Source organism: Marmota marmota, unplaced genomic scaffold (genome assembly GCF_001458135.2).
Source record: "Marmota marmota marmota unplaced genomic scaffold, marMar, whole genome shotgun sequence".
NCBI lineage: Eukaryota > Metazoa > Chordata > Mammalia > Rodentia > Sciuridae > Marmota > Marmota marmota.
Genome location: NW_025999990.1, coordinates 40,615,542 through 40,636,612, shown reverse-complemented (window position 1 = coordinate 40,636,612; position 21,071 = coordinate 40,615,542). Strand labels below are relative to the sequence as shown.

At 41.5% G+C, this 21,071-nt stretch overlaps 1 protein-coding gene across 3 annotated transcripts in view; it reads left to right on the top strand.

Moving 5' to 3' along the window:
- Lama3 (laminin subunit alpha 3) overlaps window positions 1–21,071 on the top strand; it is a 257,612-nt gene that overhangs the window by 132,727 nt on the left and 103,814 nt on the right. For all 3 annotated transcript variants that reach the window (XR_007348859.1, XM_015482480.2, XM_048806427.1), the window contains exons 23-32: window positions 349–502; window positions 4,439–4,602; window positions 7,592–7,700; window positions 9,468–9,565; window positions 11,007–11,151; window positions 12,905–13,031; window positions 13,117–13,256; window positions 15,422–15,537; window positions 17,009–17,220; window positions 18,184–18,388. Coding sequence is in view for 2 of the 3 variants with exons in the window: in XM_015482480.2 (XP_015337966.1) it covers window positions 349–502; window positions 4,439–4,602; window positions 7,592–7,700; window positions 9,468–9,565; window positions 11,007–11,151; window positions 12,905–13,031; window positions 13,117–13,256; window positions 15,422–15,537; window positions 17,009–17,220; window positions 18,184–18,388 (1,470 nt within the window). In the remaining variant the exon portion in view is untranslated. The remainder of the gene's footprint in view (window positions 1–348; window positions 503–4,438; window positions 4,603–7,591; window positions 7,701–9,467; window positions 9,566–11,006; window positions 11,152–12,904; window positions 13,032–13,116; window positions 13,257–15,421; window positions 15,538–17,008; window positions 17,221–18,183; window positions 18,389–21,071) is intronic.

Genomic DNA, 21,071 nt, shown 5'->3' with positions numbered 1-21,071 from the left:
TTTTTTTTTTTTTTTTTTTTTTTTTTTTTTTTTTTTTTTTTTTTTATGAGTGGCTACCACCCTGTAGCAGGTAGAAGTGTTGCTGCATGCCGAAATTTTAACCTCAAGGTCATGCATTGGGTAAGGGTAAGAGCTTAAAAATAGAATCCAAATGGACTTTTGTTTCTTCCCTTCCTGGTGCAGATGAAAAGTCCTCAGTTCTGGTAGTAGACACTTACTAAGAGTCTGTTAAAGGGATGATACATGAATGAGTGAGGTGGATTGAATGACTCAGAGTCCTCAGGGATGTACACTGATATTTGGTTTCATGTTCTCGGTTATAACTAATGTGTTTTGCTGTTGTTGAAGTTGCTTGCTTTACCAGCATTTGCCAGTGATCAGGTTCCCCTGCACCCTGGCTTGCGAGGCCAGGCACTTCCTGCTTGATGGCCAATCGAGACCCTTGGCAGTGAGACAGCCGACCGCAAGACATCCAGTCATGGTGGACCTCAGCGGGAGAGAGGTGGGGGAAGCCTCTTATTTATTGTCAATGCTAATACTGTATCCCTATCTGTGTCTGTTGACTTCTCAAGTTCTAGAGAAACTGGAAGAATTTCTCAGGGATGTTAATCAGCATCTGCTGAGTTCTCTGATTTTGGTTGGGTCTGGATGGGACCTTACACTGAGCTCTGTTAAGATTGTTCTTTGAGCACTTTCTAGACAAGGCAGGGGACATGAGTAACTATAGAATCCTTTCTTTTTGGTTCCCTAGAGGAGGCATCTTATTCTGCCTGACTCAGGGCAGTATCTCTGATGTCAAAGAAAGACGAGGCTCAACCTAAAAGCTCTCCATTAGCTTCATAGCTTACCCTAAAAGGACACAACACCCACTCACCATCCAACCCCGTAGGCTAAGCAATTTGGAACAGCTGAATTCCTGGATCTCAGAATCCGGAACTGCTGCACCCCAAGACAGCTACTCATAGCTCGGGGGACATGTTACTACAGGTCTCAGCGTTAGTTTTCTTCCAGGAGTTCTTTGAGCCTTGTAGCCAAATATAAGAATATATTGATTTAGTATGTGAGTTAAAAGTACAGTACATCAGCAATAATAAGAAAATACAACACCTCAAATTGAAGACACTGAAAACAGCCTTCTCTGCTACATTTTTATTATTTTCTAGAACATTCTCTGTTTTGTGCCTGTGAAGAAAATGTTCGTTTGGTGGATTCAATATATAGAATAAAAATATCTGTGGCCTTAGTTCTCCCTGAGAATTTAGATGGGTACATTTTTTAAATCAACAATAATACTAACATGTTGTTAGTAACAGCTAAAGGTATTAAGTGTATTTCTTAAATATAGTTTTTGTTTTATTTTTTAGAATTTTTATTTTACAAAATAATATTTATGTATGTTGTATCAAGTAAACAATATAAGTAAGTATAAAGAAAAACTAAATGATCTTTCCTCTTTTCTATTCTAAAATTTATTTTACTGCATCCCTTCTTTCTGTACTGTGTGTCTATACACACGCACACACACACACAGCTGTCCATTGACATACACATTCATGAAAATGCATAGACACAAAAATACAGATTCACATAGGTGTATGTGCTTGCATGTCTATTTGTGTATGTGTTCCCCAGACAACAGGGTGGTGTAGCTGAGAAGGGCCAGCCTCCAGCAAGGGATGCTGAAGACTCATCAGAAGGTGTTCTTACCTGTGATAGAGCCCAGAGCCACAGCACTGAGCTGTTCAGCAGAATCACTTTGGGTTGATGCATAAAACGAAGTCCAGAGCTGTCCAGTTTTATTGAAAATTTCTGTTTACGGTTTTTTCTGAATGCCTCCAGACCTGCAATACCTTCTAATTCCATGTGACTATATACACTCAAATTAATAAGCTTAAATATAATTAAAAATGGCTTTTTAATTTTACATCATAATTGTATAGTTATTGAATTATTTCATTAAAGTCTGTGTGAGGGTAGAGACCATGTCTGCTTTGTTTCCCATGGTATGTCCACCATCTGGTCAGTAAACCTGGCCTAGAATATACATTTAATACTTGTTGACCTCATTATTTGAATCCCCATTTTGACATCAGAGTTGTTAGGTTTCTGCACAAACAACAGATTTGATAAACCCACCTTCTATGTCTTTATCCTAAAACATTGTAACTAGGAGAGGGCAGTTGTGCCACCTTACCATTTTGATACTGGTTCCATTCAAATTTCCCTTTTTATTTTATTTTTTTTAATTTTTTTTTAATATTTATTTTTCAGTTTTCGGTGGACACAACATCTTTATTTTATTTTTATGTGGTGCTGAGGATCGAACCCAGGGCCCCGTGCATGCCAGGCGAGCGCATTACCGCTTGAGCCACCTCCCCAGCCCCCAAATTTCCCTTTTTAAAAATAAGTAACTGATAACAACAGTAAGCTTAAAGATTTTGTTTGTCATTGTAATGTCTTTTATCTGAGTTCCGCAAAACCTGCTTTTGCCATCAAATGTATTTTAAACTCTTCCATCAGATCTTTCAAAAATCAATCCATAGAACTCAGAATGGGAAGCATATTAGAAATTTACAGTAGACTACTATGATAAAACTTGCAGCCAATGATAACCTCTGGGAGAAAACCTGAAGAGTCATTGACCCATGTGTGTTTTATGGTGGAGAGAAGACAGAAAAGCTTTCATCTGGAGATGCCCAGGGGAGAGAAGCCAGTAATGACCTGTCCACCTGCACCATTGGCAGTGCCGTACATCACTGTGTAATAGAGCCAAGAGTGGTGTGGATAATCCACGTAGTTCCCTGAGGGAATCTTTCTGTTATTTAAGTGGTGGAAGAATCACCACAGAATATAGCATTTATGTGGTTCAGAACTTTTCAGAAAGAGCAGTCAATGTGAATTTCCTGAAGGCAAGGAGAAGGAGGACCATTTCAATTAAGTGTGGTATAACTCAACTGGGCTTGAGCGTATGAACTAAGGTGGGTTACGCTGCTAAGGAATACAATTCTAATACTGGGTTAGGCATGAAATATGACCACATACTTCACACAAGCAATTCTTTTTCTAGGAATTTTATAAAATACCAGCATGGAATTTATATGTATATTTATTAATTTTTATATATATTTATATAATGTACTTATATAAATATATACTTATTAATTTATATATAAAATAATAAATATATATTCCACATATAAATTAACAAATATATATATAAATTCCATAAATACACACACATATACATATATATTTCCCATATGTGTGTGTATATGTGTGTATATGTGTATATATCCATGTATATGAAAATTAAGGACAACTTAAATGTTCATCCGTAGGAGATCAAATATTTTTATAGTTATACACTAGAGTGGTAGGTAACTGTTAGAAAAATGAAGTATATTTCTATATGCTGAAAAAGAAATATGAAGTATTGTTGAGTAACATGTCATAGCGAAACAAGTCATAGCAAAAAGCAATAATCACAGCTATAATCATCAATGTTTTTATGTGTTGCTTAGGACATGCGACATATAGTTCTAAGAGCTCTGCATATATTAATTCATTTAATCCTCAAAACCATCTTAAGAGGTAGGTACTATTATTACCCTCATTTTGCACAGGAGGGTACTGACACGTAAGATATCAAATAAAAAACCCTAGATCACACAGCTGGGAGCAATCTGATTTCAGACTCCATGCTCCTAACCAATAGGTGAGATTGGGGGAGCATAATTTTTCTGTAAAGAGCCAGATAGTATTTATTCTCGACTTTGCAGGCCACATGGTTTATGTTACCATAGTTATATTATTATAGTTCAAGAACATCCTTGATTGCCTACCATGACCACAGTTTTTTTTTTTTTTAAGTGTGTGTGTACCTCTAGGCATAGAAAATTATTTGAAAGTATGAGAACTAAGCTATCAGTTGTCATTGTCATGATGTAGCAAACTATCAACAGGGGTGGGAGAGGTGTGTCACTTTTATGTTATTTTCACTGAGATAATTTAAATTCTTTGTAAAATAAGTTAGTTAAAGAGCTTCAAGGCATATACCCATTCCTCATACCCTTCATTGGTAATCTGTTTTACTTCAAGTTTGGGAGTGCCTTTGACTGTGAGAAATGGGAGCTAAACCATTACAGGGTAGAAGTAGACACCCCTATAAATAAAATTGCAAGATTTGGAGGATAAAAATATATAATGCTGCTTTAGATTTGAAATTCATGTAAACAATTATTCATTGCTTATCTGGACTTCAAATTTAATGGGGCATCAAGTATTTTTTTTCCCATGTCCACCCTTAGAGCCAGATCCGTACTATGCTAACATGTAGAAGTGTCTCCTTGGTGTTTTCTCTGTTTTCACCATCATGTATGTAAATATGTTCATGTGTGTGTTCCACACTGGATGATGGTCTGTTTGGCCTCTTTGGCAGGTGGAACTGCATCTGCAGCTGCGTGTCCCACAGGTCGGCCAGTACGTGGTCATGGTTGAATATGTCACAGAAGCAGACCAGCTGTTTACGGTTGACATGAACATGAAGAGCCCCGGGGGGCCTCTTTTGGCAGGCCAGGTGACCATATATAGCTGCAAGTACAGGTAATCAGCCCCCACCCCCACCCTAGGAATTCCCCCTTGTTCCCAGGGAATAAATATGGTGCGTGCCTGAGGAACTTTGATTTGCATTTGCGTTGGAACCTTGTTTTCTTTCTTAAGCGAATCTTGAAAACAAGCCAGGGACTAGTTAGATGATCCAGCATCATCTGTAGCATGCCCAGTGAGAGTCCTCTCTGAAGGCAGTGAATTGAAAATTTTTCATTTTCTTAAAAAGCCACATGCTCTCCTTAGCAATTTGGTTCAGAATCACATGAAGCTGCACAGCCTCTTTTCGTGATTCCATGTCACTCTTAGTGTGGTACAATGAATTCAGTGTTCTCACCTCAATGGCCACCAAGTGCATGTGTACATGGCACGAGGAAAGAGACTCATTCTCTATACTATTAGGAAGTACACACCTGCGTTCACAATACACCTTCAGAACTGGGGATAATTAATGTTTCATGATTAACAGATGAAAAAAAATTTGACAAAGGACATTTAAAATTTGCCTTGGTGAAGGTCTTCTTGTCCAAGAACACTAATTGACACGAGCTTATTAAAAATGGTTTTCTTTGCATAATATTCCAAGAACATGCTTTGATGAAAGAATCAGCACAAGAGGCTTTCCACATGAGATTAATTGTTTAATAAATGGTACTGGAAGTCAGCTGGAGTTTCTTGAAACAGCAGGTGGAGAACTGCAGAAAACCCACCCACTTCTTGCTCAAGGCCCTGAACATTTGGTTATCTTTACTTTAATGTTGCTTTTTGCCAAGCCCAAGATGACCTGAAGTAGTTGGACATTTTCCCTGATGTGGAAAGGGAAGAACTTATGCAAAGAGTAACTTCTGGAAATTTAGAAGGGAAACTTTTACACAATTCAGTGAAATGGCTATTCTCAGCAACATTAAAAATGCTGCTGCAAAAAGAAACCAAAAAATGTAATTGTATTATTATTATTATTATTATTATTATCATTATTGTTGTTGTTGTTGTTGTTGTAGTTGGGGACGGAAGAGGGCCTCTTTCATGCATGCTAGGTGTTCCACCACTGGGCTGCACTTCTAACTCTATATTTGGATTTTTAACAGGACCATGAGATGGGCCTTAAAAAGAGTTCCCCAGAATGTTCTGACATTATTTGGAAATATGAGTTGCATCTTTAGGTGACATCAATACCAGCAGAGTATGCACCCCTAGAGGGGTGGGTCACCAAGTCACTTGAGTCCTGGGGACCGCTGGCCATAGAACTGGGGCAGAGCTTCTCCACATCTTGTTCATCCAAGTCCACCCTCCAGTTTAGCTCTCTCCACTCCTTCCACCTCCCATGTCACAGGGCTTGATTCCAGTTTTGTAGGATCTGAAGTGGAGATGGCTCAGGAACAGGAGGAATTATTCATATGATGCTGGTGACTCTGAATCATTTCAGGATAAGAGGGGTTTAAAACCAAAGAAAGAACACCCTCCCAGCATTCCATGAGCCTTGTCTGAATGGGTTATTGAGGAATAACTGTCTAAATCATTAAATAATAATTTAATAAAGGATAAAGCTAAATTTCAATGAATCACTTCACATATTTAACTCCCAGGATTATGCTTGAATCCAAAAGAAATATTTTAATTTACACACACACACACACACACAACTATTAAGTTCTAATATATGTACAAACTCTGCTTGTTTTTTTTTTTTTTTTGGTATGTTTTATCTCATTTTAATCCTGACCTAAAAAGTCATTGCCTAAATTATTTCAAATATTAATCAGAGGTAGTCATTCTGTCTTAATAGGTTACTAGTTTTATATTTTATTTACAAGCAGAGAAGTTGCAGCAGAGTATGAAATCTGAAACATTACTCAAAAAAGACTTCCTGTCTGGGTTTAACCATTGGAGTTATGTGGCCTTTTAAATATTTCCAAACTCTGCAGCTCACCAGATGAGATAGAGGGAAGGGGCATTAGGGATAGAAATGAGGAAGAAAGAAAGAGAAGGAACAGATTGAGTCTCAAAAGCAAAGTCTCGGTTTCTCCAATGTTGAGGAAGGTCCACCACACTTACTGACTGCGAGTGGCATGGTCATGAGTGGGTAACTTGAACTTCAAATGCTCCCAAGAATATTGGTAAAATTCCAAGAAGGCTATGTGTTAGAGATCTGTTATCACTGCCCAGGAGTTCTTTTTCCCTATGATTAAACCAAGCATTCATCAAGCCATGTGGGAAAGGTAAGCAGGGCCCTTAGCTCTGACAGGTACAGCAGTGGCTATAGTGGAAAGATTCTTTTTCCATAGAGATTTTGGGCTGTATCTTAGTCCATTAGTGCTATTATAACAGAATATCACAGACTGGATAATTTATAAAGAAGTTTATTTCTCACAGTTCTGAAGTCTGGGAAGTCCAAGATCATGGTGCCTGAATCCAATGAGAATCTTTGTGCTATGTCATCCTATGGTGGAAGGTAGAAGAGCAAGAGTACACATGCGCTTGCAAGAGTCCACTTTATAATGAAACCACTCCTCTGATAACACCGTTCATATACTCATGAGGGCAGAGCACCCATGTTGTGTCCTACTCTCTTAAAGGTCACAATGGCAATTAAATTTCAACATGAATTTTAGAGGGGACATTCAACTTTCTTTTTTTTTTTCTTTAAAGAGAGAGAGAATTTTTTTTTAATATTTATTTTTTAGTTTTCGGCAGACACAACATCTGTTTGTATGTGGTGCTGAGGATCGAACCCGGGCCGCAGGCATGCCAGGGGAGCGCACTATCGCTTGAGCCACATCCCCAGCCCAAGGGACATTCAACTTTCAAATGCAGATTGCATTGCTCTGCAACTTGTTATGCAGGAAAAATTTACTACTGTTCATCTAGTTATAAAGGGGGAAACTGAAGAGCAATTTCTATGGGGATGTGCACAGTGAGGGAGACTCCAGGGGCTGCAAATTAGAGAGGGGGGCTAGGCTAAGAAAACTCTTGTTTCCTTTTGCAGTGTTCTCTGCCGGAGCATTGTGATTGATAGCATGAGCCGCATTGCTGTGTATGAGCTATTGGCAGATGCAGACCTTCAGCTCAAGGTGCACATGGCCCGATTCCTTCTGGTATGCTTCTGTTTTGCCCATTGAACTTTTAGAAGCATTTTGTTGCTATCGATATATTTTTTAAAGCTTATTAAAATTTTGGCTACAGTTTCATTATAAAATTAACCTGTGAAGAATTGCCAGCTTAATATTTATTCTTCCCATCTAGAGCCTGACTTGCTTCTTTATTTATTTGAGCCATTTTTTTTATATCGCCCAATAAAGTTTAGTCATCAAATTCGAACACATCTCACAAAATCCCATTTCATTAATTTTTATTCTTTGTTATCAAGAATGAAATATTCTTTGTCATTATATTTCCTACTTTATTTTTATTGCCAGAGTACAGGAATGCCATTGGTTATTGTTTATTTATTTTCCCATTTTACTATCCTATTACCTCTTATTTATAGTTTTTGGCAAAGTCTATCAAAAAGTCAAAGTTATTATCAGCTAGTTTTTTTAAAAAACTTCTATTTAAAAAAAAGTATTATTTAGTTAATTGGATATATAAGCTTAAGAGTTAAAATATGAAATTGAGCCGAGGAAATAACCTTCCTGTCCAATCTTGTAATGGTACACCTTCAATACTGAGAGACCCTGGGGTCTGTGTAGGCAGGGATGGCCAGATTCACAATAGGTGTCTCAGGGAATTTAAGATATTTTAAGCATGAAGCAACTTCCTGTTACTGCTGATATGAAGCATGTATCAAACCCTGGGAAATGCTAGGTCAGACTGTACAAATGCACTTTAAATATCTATGTCAGACAGTATTATAAACTTTGAACTTAAGAGTAGCTGAAATTTGATTTTTAAAAATTATTATTATAAATTGCAACCCTCTTTTTTAAAAAAAATCATAACAATCCAAGCAAATCTAACCTCTTTATCTTTAGAAATGACCATGAGGCTGACTCTTCATCTTTTAATCATAGGTTTTGCCCTTTTTGATCTTTCTTTGTTTTCTGTGCTAGGGATGTAAATGTCTCACTAAGCAAGCACTCTACCACTGAGCCATGTCCCGCGTCCCGTGTACCTCTTTTGAAATAGCCTGCTGTCATTCAGATTCAAGGCTGACTAGACTAGCAGGTGCATGAGGACAGAGGCAGTCTATCTTGGTCTTGTAGGACACTCTGTCTTAACGATGTTCAGTAAAAACGTTTGTTGTTACTGAATAGGTTTGCAATCCAGCTGATAATACAATTTTGTTTTTAAAAATATACTGGTACATTAATGATTGAGTTTCTTGTGTCACTCAAAAAATACCTCTGCAGATAGATCCTTCAACAAAGTCCAAGTATACCCGAGATTCAGGTCATTTTTTTTTATCAAGAAGGGTTATTTCTACCAAGAACAGCTCTCTGAATAGCAATACAGCTCTCTGGCCACGCACCACATTGCCCGCTTCCTGTTAGTGAGTCTCAAGAGCCAGCACAAGTTTGTCCAATCTTGTAATGGTACATCTAGAGAGGAGAGAAAAAAAAGAAACAAGACAAAACTTCCAAAACAGGCATCAAAGGTCACTGAAAGAGTTTTTCTTTTTTGTAACTTTTATATGATTTTTTTCAGTTTTATTTATTTTTCCAATAGCAATTTAGTCAGTAGGGTATAACACTAAAAAAGGATGTGTTACCAATGGTGTCGCCATTTTGAATTTTCCATTGTATGACTGCATAGTATTTACTACTTTAATGACTATAATTTTTCTGAATGAATGTTATGATTTGGCCATACCACTGTTTTGCTGGTAACCGTGGCTACCTTTTCACATTGTATTTGCTCGACAGCATCAGATTTGTCTCATACCCATTGAAGAATTCTCAGCTGAATACGTGAGGCCTCAAGTCCACTGTATTGCCAGCTACGGGCCATTGGTTAATCAAAGGTAATGTGTTTTCTTCCTTTGTTTCTTACTGATATCTAAAGGATATTGTGATGCTTGTAAGGCTGAAACTCTATACACATTGAATATCCCTTATCCAAAATGCTTGGAACCAGAAGTGTTTCAAATTCCAGCTTTTAAAAAAAAAAATTGGAATATTTTCATATATATGAGATACACCAGGGATGGAACCCAAGTATAAACACAAAATTCATTTATATATCATGCATAGGGTATACACATAGCCTGAGGGTAATGTCTTATAACATTCTTATTTTACCTAAGTTTGGACTGTGACCTGTCTCATGATGACAGGTATGGAATTTTCCACTTGTGGCATCAGGTCAGTGTTCAAAAAGTGTTGGATTTGCAACCTTTGAAATTTTGGATTAGGGATGCTCAACCTGTCCTTCAGAAGTGATCGTAAGCTCAGGTGTAGAAGTCTGGTGATGGATGTTAAAAAGAGAAAAGCCAGCAAAATTATTTTTCTCAGCCGTCATTTTTTTTCCAGAATTCCATAACGCCAGGAGGCTGACACAGCGGTACCAGGGGAAATAGTTAAGCCTGGCCCTGGAGGGCAGGTCCCTGTGTTCTATTCTGAGCCCTCATTTTGCTTCAATCCTTTAATCTCTGTGTCTGAGGCTCTGTATTCACAAAACCACAAAAATAATGAGCTATCTCACAGCTATGTTATCAGAATTAGCTCATGCTTATTGGGGTTTTCATAGGCTTGCTTTGCTGTAGACTCAAAAATAATTAATTTATAGACACAGTCATTTGCCTTGTGTGTGTGGTTAGGACTATAAAAATGGCCAACCCAGTGCAGATCTGGCTGTGCCTAAAAGAAATATGTATTTGCTTCTCTTTTTGTTAGGTGGACATTTATAAAAAGAGATGAATAATATTGTATTGGTTGCATTTTAATTTTGAAGGAAAAGGATGTTTCAGTAAGTTTCTATTTCACTTATCTTACTTCAAAATAGAGGTCTGCTTTCTGTTTACACTAGTTGTATTAAGCAGGCAGCTGGAATATTCTAGGCCAATAGACTTCACTGATTATCACTATATAAAGATTTCCAGTGGGCTGGGCTGTAGGTCAGTGGTAGAGCACCTCTCTAGCATGTGTGAAGCCCAGGAATCCCCAGCGCTGCAAAAATAAAAATTAAATAGAAATTTTAAAAAATGATGTGTAGGATGCTATGGTTCCCCTGACACGGGAACCCTTCAATAGTTTACTCAGTCCTGTACTCAAAGTCTTGTCTCTTTGCTCCATGGACAGCTCTGCAGGTTTTCGATAATTGTGAAGTAAGATTTTTATTTTATTTATTTATTTTTTGTGGTGCTGAGGATTGAACCCAGTGCCTCACACATGCTAGGCAAGTGCTCTACCACTGAGCCCAAACCCCCAAACTGTGAAATAACATTTTGAACATTGTATTTTCAGTGCCACCTGTGTCTCTCTGGCCCATGAGACTCCTCCCACTGCCTTAATTTTGAATGTCCCCAGTGGGAGAACGTTTTCTCTCCTGCCCCAGGAGAATTCCCCTTCTGCAAACGTCATTCCTGAAATTACCTTACAGGCCCCACAGGTAAGACTGACATCTAGTGTGCTGTGTCTAGACCCGTGGTTCTTAAAGTGTGGCCCCTGATCAGCAGCATCCATGAAACCTGGGAGATGGTTGGAAAAGCACATTCACTGGCCTCACCCCAGACTTCCTGAATCAGAAGCCCTGGGGGCGGGGCTCAGCAATCTGCATTTTAACATATTGTCCAGGTGGATTTTTTTTTAACATAAACTTTAAAAGTTCTGGAGTATAGAATACACGTAACATTCTGATATTAGTATGTTCTTATCATCCAAAGGGTGATCGTGTCTGTTCAAATAGCAGCAGGTTTGGAAATTAACAGGACCTCAGAGATAAAATTGAATAAGATTCCAGATGGGAAAGGTAGCCAAATAATAGCTAAGAGAAATGGGTTAAAATCAAATTGACCTAGTTCTAGTCCTGGTTTGTTCATTAAATTAGTGAATCATTAAATTAGCGACTTCCTACAAGTTAGTTACTCTCTCTTAGTTATAGCTCTTGTCTTGAAAAACGAGGATAATCTTTTATTGCTATTGTGTTGTTGTTGCTGCAGTTTTTTGAGAGTTAAAAGATTTATTATGCATCGAGTGCAGTATTCTGGAGAGAGCAGGGCTCACACTCATATGATTAAGTAAAAGGAGGAGTGTGGTTCTGGATTTTGTTGTGGTTGATGGGAGTGGGGAACACAGTTCAGGTCCCAAGAGCTGGAATTTGTGTGGTTTGGACTTTTCACCCATGCCAAGGGAGGGGCCCTTAGGTTTTCTTATCAACTTGTCCAGGTATGCGGGAAAAGGAGTTGAAAGCTGTCAGTAGTCAAACATCAAAGATGGAGTCAGACTCCTTATTACCCAGGTATTCTGAGAGGTGCTGCTTTGAACATACTCCTGCAGCCTTTTAGCAAACATATTATAGGTACTAGCTGAGAATGCAACTTCTGGGTTATGTTTTTGACATTGGCAAATACTGACAAACAGTTTTTCAATGTAATTTACCAAATTACACCCCCTCCAACAAAATGTATGGTTATATCACAGTTGTTTGTCCATTCTGTAGGTGAGAGATGCTTGTTTTGTGTCCAGTTTTGATATTTGCAAATAAAGCTGCTACAAACATTCACAGTGAAGGTTTCTTTGGGAATATACCTTGTCATTTCACTTGGGTAAATACCTAGGTCATTTCTGGTTTTTAAACTGTTCTAGTCCGTTTTCTGTGGCTACCATAAAGTACCTGAGTTTGGGTAATTTATAAAGAGAAGAGGTTGCTTTAGCTCTTGGTTCTGGAGGCTGGGAAGTTCAAGGTCAGGTGCCCACATCTGGCAAGGGCCTTGTCCTACAGCATCACATGGCAGAAGATACCACATGGTGGGTACATGTGTGACAGTGACAAGTAAGCACCTGTAGAAGAGAGGAGGGGACAAAGGGGGCAGGTACTCTATGTGAACCCATTCTTGTAGTTACTCAGCCCATCCTGGGAGGGCAAGAGCTCACTTCTGGGAGAGGGCATTTTTGTGTTTATGGGGACTCTGTCCCTATAATCTAAGTACCTCCTCTTAGGCTCTACCCCCCAACACAGCCACGTAAAAGAATTAAATCTCAAAGTAAAAAAAAAAAAAGAATTAAATCTCCCCCTGAGTTTTGGTGGGGAAAAACCATACTCATATGATAACAACTTCTAAATATTCTAATCATTTTGTAGCTCTTCAGCTTAAGGGGTTCTCACTGGGAGTTTTTGTCACCCTCATTTTTCTCCCTTTTAGAGCCAAGTGACCCTGAGAGGACTCGTACCACACCTGGGCCGGTATGTTTTTGTCATCCATTTTTATCAAGCAGCGCACCCAACGTTTCCCGTCCAGGTGTTTGTGGATGGAGGGCGGCCGTGGTCAGGTGAGCACCATGATCAGGTCCATGAGCGGTGTGCCTGGCATTGTCCCTGCGGTCACATGACGGGAGCTCCTCTCTCCTTGCCCAGGTTCCTTCCGTGCCTCCTTTTGTCCCCATGTGCTGGGCTGCCGGGATCAGGTGATCAGTGGAGGCCAGGTTGAGTTTGACATCTCAGAGCCTGAGGTGGCTGTGACTGTGAAGGTTCCGGAAGGAAAGTCCTTAACACTGGTGCGTTCTGCTTGTCCCTTGACTTCCTTGTCCTGTGGCTTCTCTGGCCGACTGGTTCACCGCAACGGTTGTTCCAAGGAGTTGAAGCCATGTTTATGGAATTATCATTTTACAGCTTTGACCCAAAAGAAAAAGAAAAACATGTGACAATTAAAATCAAGGAAAATGGGGATGACCAAAAGCAAAGTGCTCATATTTACCACCACTGCCCTCTTCTCATCTGACCAGTCTCTCACCAAAGCATTTTACACTTCTTGCTTCTTTTGATCTCTGTCGCTGCTTTCTCCCCATTTTATGTCTCTTTCCCTCATAATCCCTTGATAGTTCTCTGTCCTTCTCATTTCTATATGTTGGAGTTCCCTTGGGTTCAACACTAAGCCTCCTTCTATCTTTACTCTTTGGATGACATCATTAGAGCCTGTTAATTCTAGACTTAGCTGTAATACCCACATCTCTCAATGCACCCACAGTCTACCCTGAACTCCACACCCAATGTATGATCATCTACCAGAGATCTCAGGGGCCTGTCGCACTTGGCCTGCTACCTGCACAGCTCCGGCTTCTCCTACCCTGTTCATTACCTCTAATGATGGTCCCCATGGTCCCCCCAATGCTCAGATGTGATGACTCCCCCTTCTGCATCTGCTCTGAGCCATAACTTGGCACTCTGCCATGTCTCTTGGTCCTATCCATTCTATTCTAGTCCCAGGTTGACAATCTATTCTCTCACTCAGACTGGCCAGAACTTCCTGCCATGGTCTCCCTGTCTGGGTTCCCCTCCCTCCAGTCCCTCCTCCCCTCTCCTGGCTGAAGTGGATCTGATCATGCTGAGACTCAGCCACCTTTTCAGGAGTTCTCACCTCCGATAGCCTACAGTGCACGTGCTTCACTCCAGTGACCAGGGCCCTCCCAACCTCCTCCTAACTCATCTTTCCTCCATCTCTCCCGCTATTCCCCTCTTCTATACTTCCCCCTCCATTCCCCCCACCTCATTCTCTGGCCAACCTCTCCATTCACAAGCTCCCAGACATATCATTTACTCTCACGCCACTAGGCTCTCTCACACTGTCCCCTTTTCTAGAATTTTCTACTTGCTTCTGTGCCTGGAAAAATCCCGTTGACCTATTAGCCTGGCTCAGATGTAGTTCGTTTTCTCTGCCATCCTTCCAGAGAAGCAGGAAGTGCTTCATTTCCCAGGCTCTGCTCTGTGTGGCGCTCTATGCTCAGGCCTCCTGACCTCTCTCTGAGGATGCTATTGTCCCAGGGCACAGAGGAGACTAACTATATTCATTTTGTTCTATTTATTTTTTTCAACTTGTTGATTTAGATGTGTTGGTCCTGTGTAGACTTAGATTGCTTATTTTGAGAATCCATTATTAAAAATCACAGAGAAATTTAAAAATTGACCTTAAAAAAAGGTGAGAGGGAGTAGATTGAGTGTTCATCTAAAAATTTCATTCTTTTGTTCCTGTGGGGAATACCAAGAAAATGTGTGTTTGGCTATTGCTGTATCCATTTCATATCCCTGTGCCTAGAACATTGCTTGGCACATACTATTTGCAAGTATGTATTGAGTTGGTAGATACAAGAATAGTAGGGAGTCTGAAAGCTATAAGCTGGTGAGTTGTTGATTAAAGATGTTTGCAGTTTCTCACAGCATTTGTTAAAGAATAGTCTGAGTCATACTTTTAAAGACTGGGGCTATGATTTTTCACTCAGTAGCACTAAGTAAACTTCTGGGGCAAGCCCAGAAGGTTCTACATTGATCGATAGGCTCCACATTGGTTCTGCCACTTCAGTTTGCTTACCTTTAAAATTTGGAAAACAACAATCCCTGGAGATCCAGGGGAATCCCAGGCATGGATCACATGAAGCCCTGGCCATGTTAACTGATCGGACTACCCCCAAGTTCCCCTGATCCAACTGGCACTCGGCTGGTGCTCCCCTGAGTAGAGATACCAAGTCTGCCTGGTGCTCAATGTTTCCTATGTAGCAATGTGGATTGAGCCATTAACCCTGATTTGGGTTTGATCTTTTGATTCTTTTTTCATAAATCCTGAATCATTAGGACTTGGGTTTAACAGTCAGGGATATAATCTTAGTGAAGAGCTATAGTTGTGTCACGTTGTTGCAAATCCAAACACGCGTTGATGGGTTTCTTTTAGGTCCGCGTTCTAGTGGTGCCTGCAGAGAATTACGACTATCAAATACTTAACAAAAAATCGGTGGACAAGTCCTTCGAGTTTATCACCAATTGTGGAGGAAACAGTTTTTATATTGAGTAAGTGTCACCGTGGCCAGGCTTGGGAATGCATGGGGTATGCCCACAACCCAGAACCAAATGAGATCCAAGAAGAGGCTGGTCCTGGATCTTCTTCCTCCACCACCCAAGTGAGTCTCAGGACCTAGTAGGGTGATGCTTTTCCTCTGCACCCACAGTCCTGGGACAGACCTCTCCATGTATCATCTGGGCAGCGTGGCCAGATGGAACTCAGCAGAGGTCCACCCTCCCAGCTGGGATCTGGGGCTGCTTAGGAGTAGCTCTTCCTCTTTTGCAGCTTTCTGTCTACCACTGCAGAGTCCTAAAAGATAACCTCACATTGCCCTCCACTAAGCAGACATCAGCCCTGATCCCCTGCTATCTGCCCAAATGGGGAGCATACAGAGATGCAGCCTCCCTTCCCAGTCCTCTTATATCCCTGAATACTGAGAACAAGGACAGCCAAGTATGAGCTCTTCCATGGGCCCCAGTGCCCACCTGTAGCTTTCCTGAAGGACCCATGAGCTCCAGAGGCCCTGGAGAGGCATGTCTCCTAGACAGCAATATTAAAAGTGAAGGCTAGGGGCTGGGGCTGGGGCCTAGTGGTAGAGTGCTTGTCTAGAGCATGCAAGGCCCTGGAATCGATCCTTAGCACCACATTAAAATAAATAAAACAAAGGTATTGTGTCCAACTACAACTTAAAAAAATAAATAAATATTAAAAAAAAAAAAGCAAAGGCTTTGGCCAAGCACAGTGGTGCATGCCTGTAATCCTAATGGCTCAGGAAGCTGAGGCAGGATGATTGCAAGTTCAAAGCCAGCCTCAGCAAATTAGCAAGGCCCTAAGCAATTCATTGAGCCCCTTTCTCTAAATAAAATACAAAATAGGACTTGGGATGTGGTTCGGTGGTCAGGTGCCCCTGAGTTCAATTCCTGGTATCCCCCAAAAAAAGCCAAACAGCTGTGGTCTTGAATGACTGCTTGGCTGCTCCACATCTTTCGGCCTTAGGAATGTCCCTTAACTTCTAGGAGATTCAGTCATCTTATCTGTGAAATGGGGTTGAGGCCTAATTGGTTGGGTGGTTGTGAGGTTCAATGAGATATAGCTAAAGCTTCTAGAAGCAACATTCAATACATGGTGATTGCCTTCCTCCTTATTATCTATTGGTTTTATTATTGTATTTTTAAAAATACTGGCTTTATTGAGATATAACTCACAGGCCACAGTGTTCATCCTACAGGTGTATTTTCACCCTGTGACTCCAGCTACCCAGAGTTCCCACTGACCATTCCGGTGGCATCCTCTCTTGGACTGGATGGTTGGAGAAAAGAGTAGTTGTTAGCAGCTGACATTTCTCAGTCTCAGAGCCCAGAGCACCCCACCCCCACCCCCAAGGATACTGTTGGGAGGAGCAGATGGGAAAGGGAAGTCTGGGATATTTCCAGGCACATGTCCCAGGATGTCAGCAATAAGTTGTTTCTGTTTTCTCAGTCCCCAGACAGCCTCCAGATTCTGTAAGAATTCTGCCAGGTCCTTGGTGGCCTTTTACCATAATGGCGCTCTGCCTTGTGAATGTGACCCTGCTGGGGCCATCAGCCACCACTGCAACCCTGAGGGCGGGCAGTGCCCGTGCAGGCCCAACATCATCGGGCGGCAGTGTACCCGCTGTGCAACAGGCCACTATGGATTCCCACACTGCAAGCGTAAGTGAGCGATTCCAGACCTCCAAGGCCTTCTCTGGTTCCCAGGGCATGCTCATCCAGGGTAGGGCTTCTCAAATCCAACTGTGCCAGAGACTCACCTCAAGGGTTTATGAAATGCAAACCTGGGCCTGAGACTCTGCACTTGCAGTAGGCACCCATCTGATTCCCATTCCCCTGGGCCACACTGAGTAGCAAGTTCTAGAAGACAAATATTGGTGATCCCCATGCCATGTGACCTATGCACTTGGCAAGCAGGTGACTACAGACTTATATGTCAGAATCTTGGGCAGCTAAATCCCTTCCTTGTAGAAGCCCCTTCAGTTTTTGTGGCCTAACTGAAACTCACTTGAGATAGGAGAACCAGGGTCATACCCATGACTAGATGCTACTTGCAGGATGAGAAACCCTTGAGCTTTTGTCTAAGAACCAACCACCTGTGATCTGAGGCATAGGTCACCCATGTCATGTGGTGTCAAATGCACCCTACAGAGACCAGCCTTTCCCTAACTAAGCAAGAAATGATATAGCTGCATCCATTGGCCCTGACCTTGGCCTCTGGGCCTGTAGTGCACTGGGAGGCCATGGAGCTGCATTGGGGAGCCTGGGAGCAGCCCCTACTTGCTTACTTCTAGAACTTTCTGATGAAAAAGCAGTTCCATATTAGAACAGCACATGACAGCAGTTTGGTGGGCTCCTTGGAGGATCTAGCTTGGAACCAGTTGGTCCAGCTGTGCCTCATTCAGGGTCCACACACGGTATCTGCCAAGAATATTTGGTATGTTGGTTTTGGCCCCAAGAAATGGGCCTTTCAGATCTACTAAGGTCAACGATTTCTTAATGAATGGAAGGCAAAACAATTCTGAGTCCCTTAGAAGCTTCTGGAAATCCTGGCAGATGGTGCAGTCCAGCTGGAGGTCAGGCAGTGCCTAATCCTAATATCACATCTCTCTATCCCCTGGCCAGAGTGCAACTGTGGCAGGTGGCTTTGTGAAGAGGCGACAGGACAGTGCCTCTGCCCTCCCCGCACTGTCAGACCCCAGTGTGAGGCCTGCGAGCTGCATTCCTTCAGCTTCCACCCCTTAGCTGGCTGCGAAGGCTGCAACTGCTCTAGGAGGGGCATCATTGGGGCTGCTGCCCCAGATTGCGATAAGGACAGTGGACAATGCAGGTGAGCTATATACTACTGTATCAGTGCTGTCACAGAAGGTAAGCCACCATCTGTCCACATACTGGTCATTATTATTTCCCATTTCCCTACCTGTCCAAGGAGTGATCTATGTTGACCTCAGGATGGAGCATCCCAGCCGGATAGGGTTGCAGCAGGCAGATTAATAGGTCTCTGCAGGCTTGGGGTAACCAGGCAGAGCCTGGGTGCTGGATCACCCAGAAGCAGCCTTGCCCATTTACTCCAGCATGCTGTCATCACAGGGTTGTGCTCTGTGGGGACCATGGTATAAAAGGTGGAGGAGCACTATGTATATGTCATGGAGTTATAAGTGTCTTGTGTTGTGATTCTGTGTGATGAGCACCTCTCTATTTGTATTTTGGTTTACGTTCCAACCCTCATTCTAGCATTAGCTGGCAGCATTATCATGAACAATGCAAGACACAAAGTCTGAACTCCTTGGATGACTGTCTGCGTTTAGAAGCTGAGGCCTCTTCAGCAGGGCTTGGTTGGGAGAGAGAAGGAGAAAAGCTGGGAGGTGGCTACCTTTGGGGACACCCATACAGCCCCATACTCAATAGCTAAGAAATGGTGGCAAACTTCTGTTCATGCAGAAGCTAAGAGACTTAATGCTCAGTGGGCCAGGCTCTGCATTAGAAGGTAGAGATGGGTGTCACATAATCCCAGGTGACGAACCTTATCTCTACAGTGCTGGACAGTGGCTACAGGATGAAGAAAAGGATCCAGTCTGCTAGAAGAGGCTGGTAAGAGTTAGGTCAGGGGTTGTATGGAAAGAAAATAATGCCAGAGCTTCCAGGGTCCATGCCAGCATGGCTAAGTAGGAGAAGACATAAGATTCACCATCCATCCAGTAACCCCAAACATGTGGATTTGGGTATGAGAACCAGGAGGGTTTGTAGCTATTGGTGCTCAATGACAGCTTGGGGGTGGCTGTATTAGTTTCCTGTGGCTGCTGTAACAACAGAACACAGACCGGATGGCTTAAAACGATACCAATTTACTTTCACAGTTTTGAAGAGTAGAAGTTTGTAATCAAGAATGTTAGCAGGGGCTGGGGATGTGGCTCAAGCGGCAGTGCGCTCGCCTGGCATGCGTGCAGCCCGGTTCGATCCTCAGCACCACATACAAACAAAGATGTTGTGTCTGCCGAAAACTAAAAAATAAATATTAAAAAAAATTCTCTCTCTCTCTTAAAAAAAAAAAAAAGAATGTTAGCAGAGTTGGTTCCTTCTGAGCCTCTGAGGGAGGATCTGTTCCAGGCCTTTGTCCTAGCTCCTGGTATTTCTAGCAATCAGAATTTCCTTTTCTTGTTGCTGCATCACTTCAGTCTCCCCTGTCATCACATGCTGTTCTCTCTGTGCCTCTGTCTCAAATAGAGCTCTACTCTGTGTACATGTCTGTCTTTTGCTTTCCTATAAGAACTTCAGTTGTATTGGCTTAGGACCCACCTTCCTTCAGAATAACCACATCTTGATTGCATCTTCAAAGACCTTATTTCCAAATAAAATCACTATCTCAGGTACCAGGAGTAGACCTTGGTCGCATCTTTGGAGGGGACACAATTCAACTTTCTATTGCAGCGATGTTCACTTTTCCTAAAGAAAGAATCTCCATCACTTGTTTAACTGTTGCCGCAGGCTGCCAACTTCTTTAGGCTGCTCGGGCCTGTAAGGAAGCTGAGAGGACACCTGAGTCATGGATCATTCCATGATCCAGGTGTGAGTCCTCCCTGCGTCAACCCAGTCACTCCACAACCACGGGATGGCCCCAGGGAGGATACCTTTGCTTAATCACAGGAAGCAAAGGAACCAAGAAAGGGATGGAGCAGCAGTTTTCAGGAAGAAGAAAAACAGGAGAACTAGTGGGGAGAGGGTTTTCAAAGGGAACAGTTGCTGCAAACAGAAACCTCACCCAGTTCTCAATGCTGCTGCACTGGGATTGGGGGTGAGGAGGACAGTGCTTTAAATTTTTTTTAAAAATCAGTTAAGGCAGCAGGAGATGATGAGTGGATTTGCCATACTACTATAGAAAAAATATTTGAAAAACTTTTAATAAACCCTCCCCAGCCAATGATAGTTTAATAGACTAGAAGATTGCTACCTCATGTTGTTCTGCCCACACTCAGGAACATCAACAGAAATGGGACCTTATTAACTCATGTCACACTCAAACCAACTGTGAAATTGTTTACTTTGACATTGCCAAAGAGACTGAAGTCACATAATGGGATTACATATCTACCATGATCAAAGTGGATTTGTCCTAATGGGTCCTGGGAAGATAATCTTAAAAAACAAACAAACAAACAAAAAAATTCAGTGTATTGCACTAGTGCAAATTACATACATTTCCCATAATAGTTCCAGTGTTAATGCTGAAAAAGCTTTTGATTGCCTAAAAGATTATTTATTTATAAAATAGTGGAGGAAAAATTGCCTGCCCTCCTGAAAATTTCCTGATGTAAATGAAGAATATGTTTAGAGAGACCTAAAGCTCACGTAAAAGAATGATCAGAGATATCTGGCATTTGCAACAAAAAGAAAAAACACATCATTTCCCAAATATTCCCAATGCTCTTGCAGTAGTATAGATTTTCACAAATTACAAAGCTCAAAAATTGAATTTTTAAATTGTATTTACCAGCTTGAAGATTTTAAAGCTTATC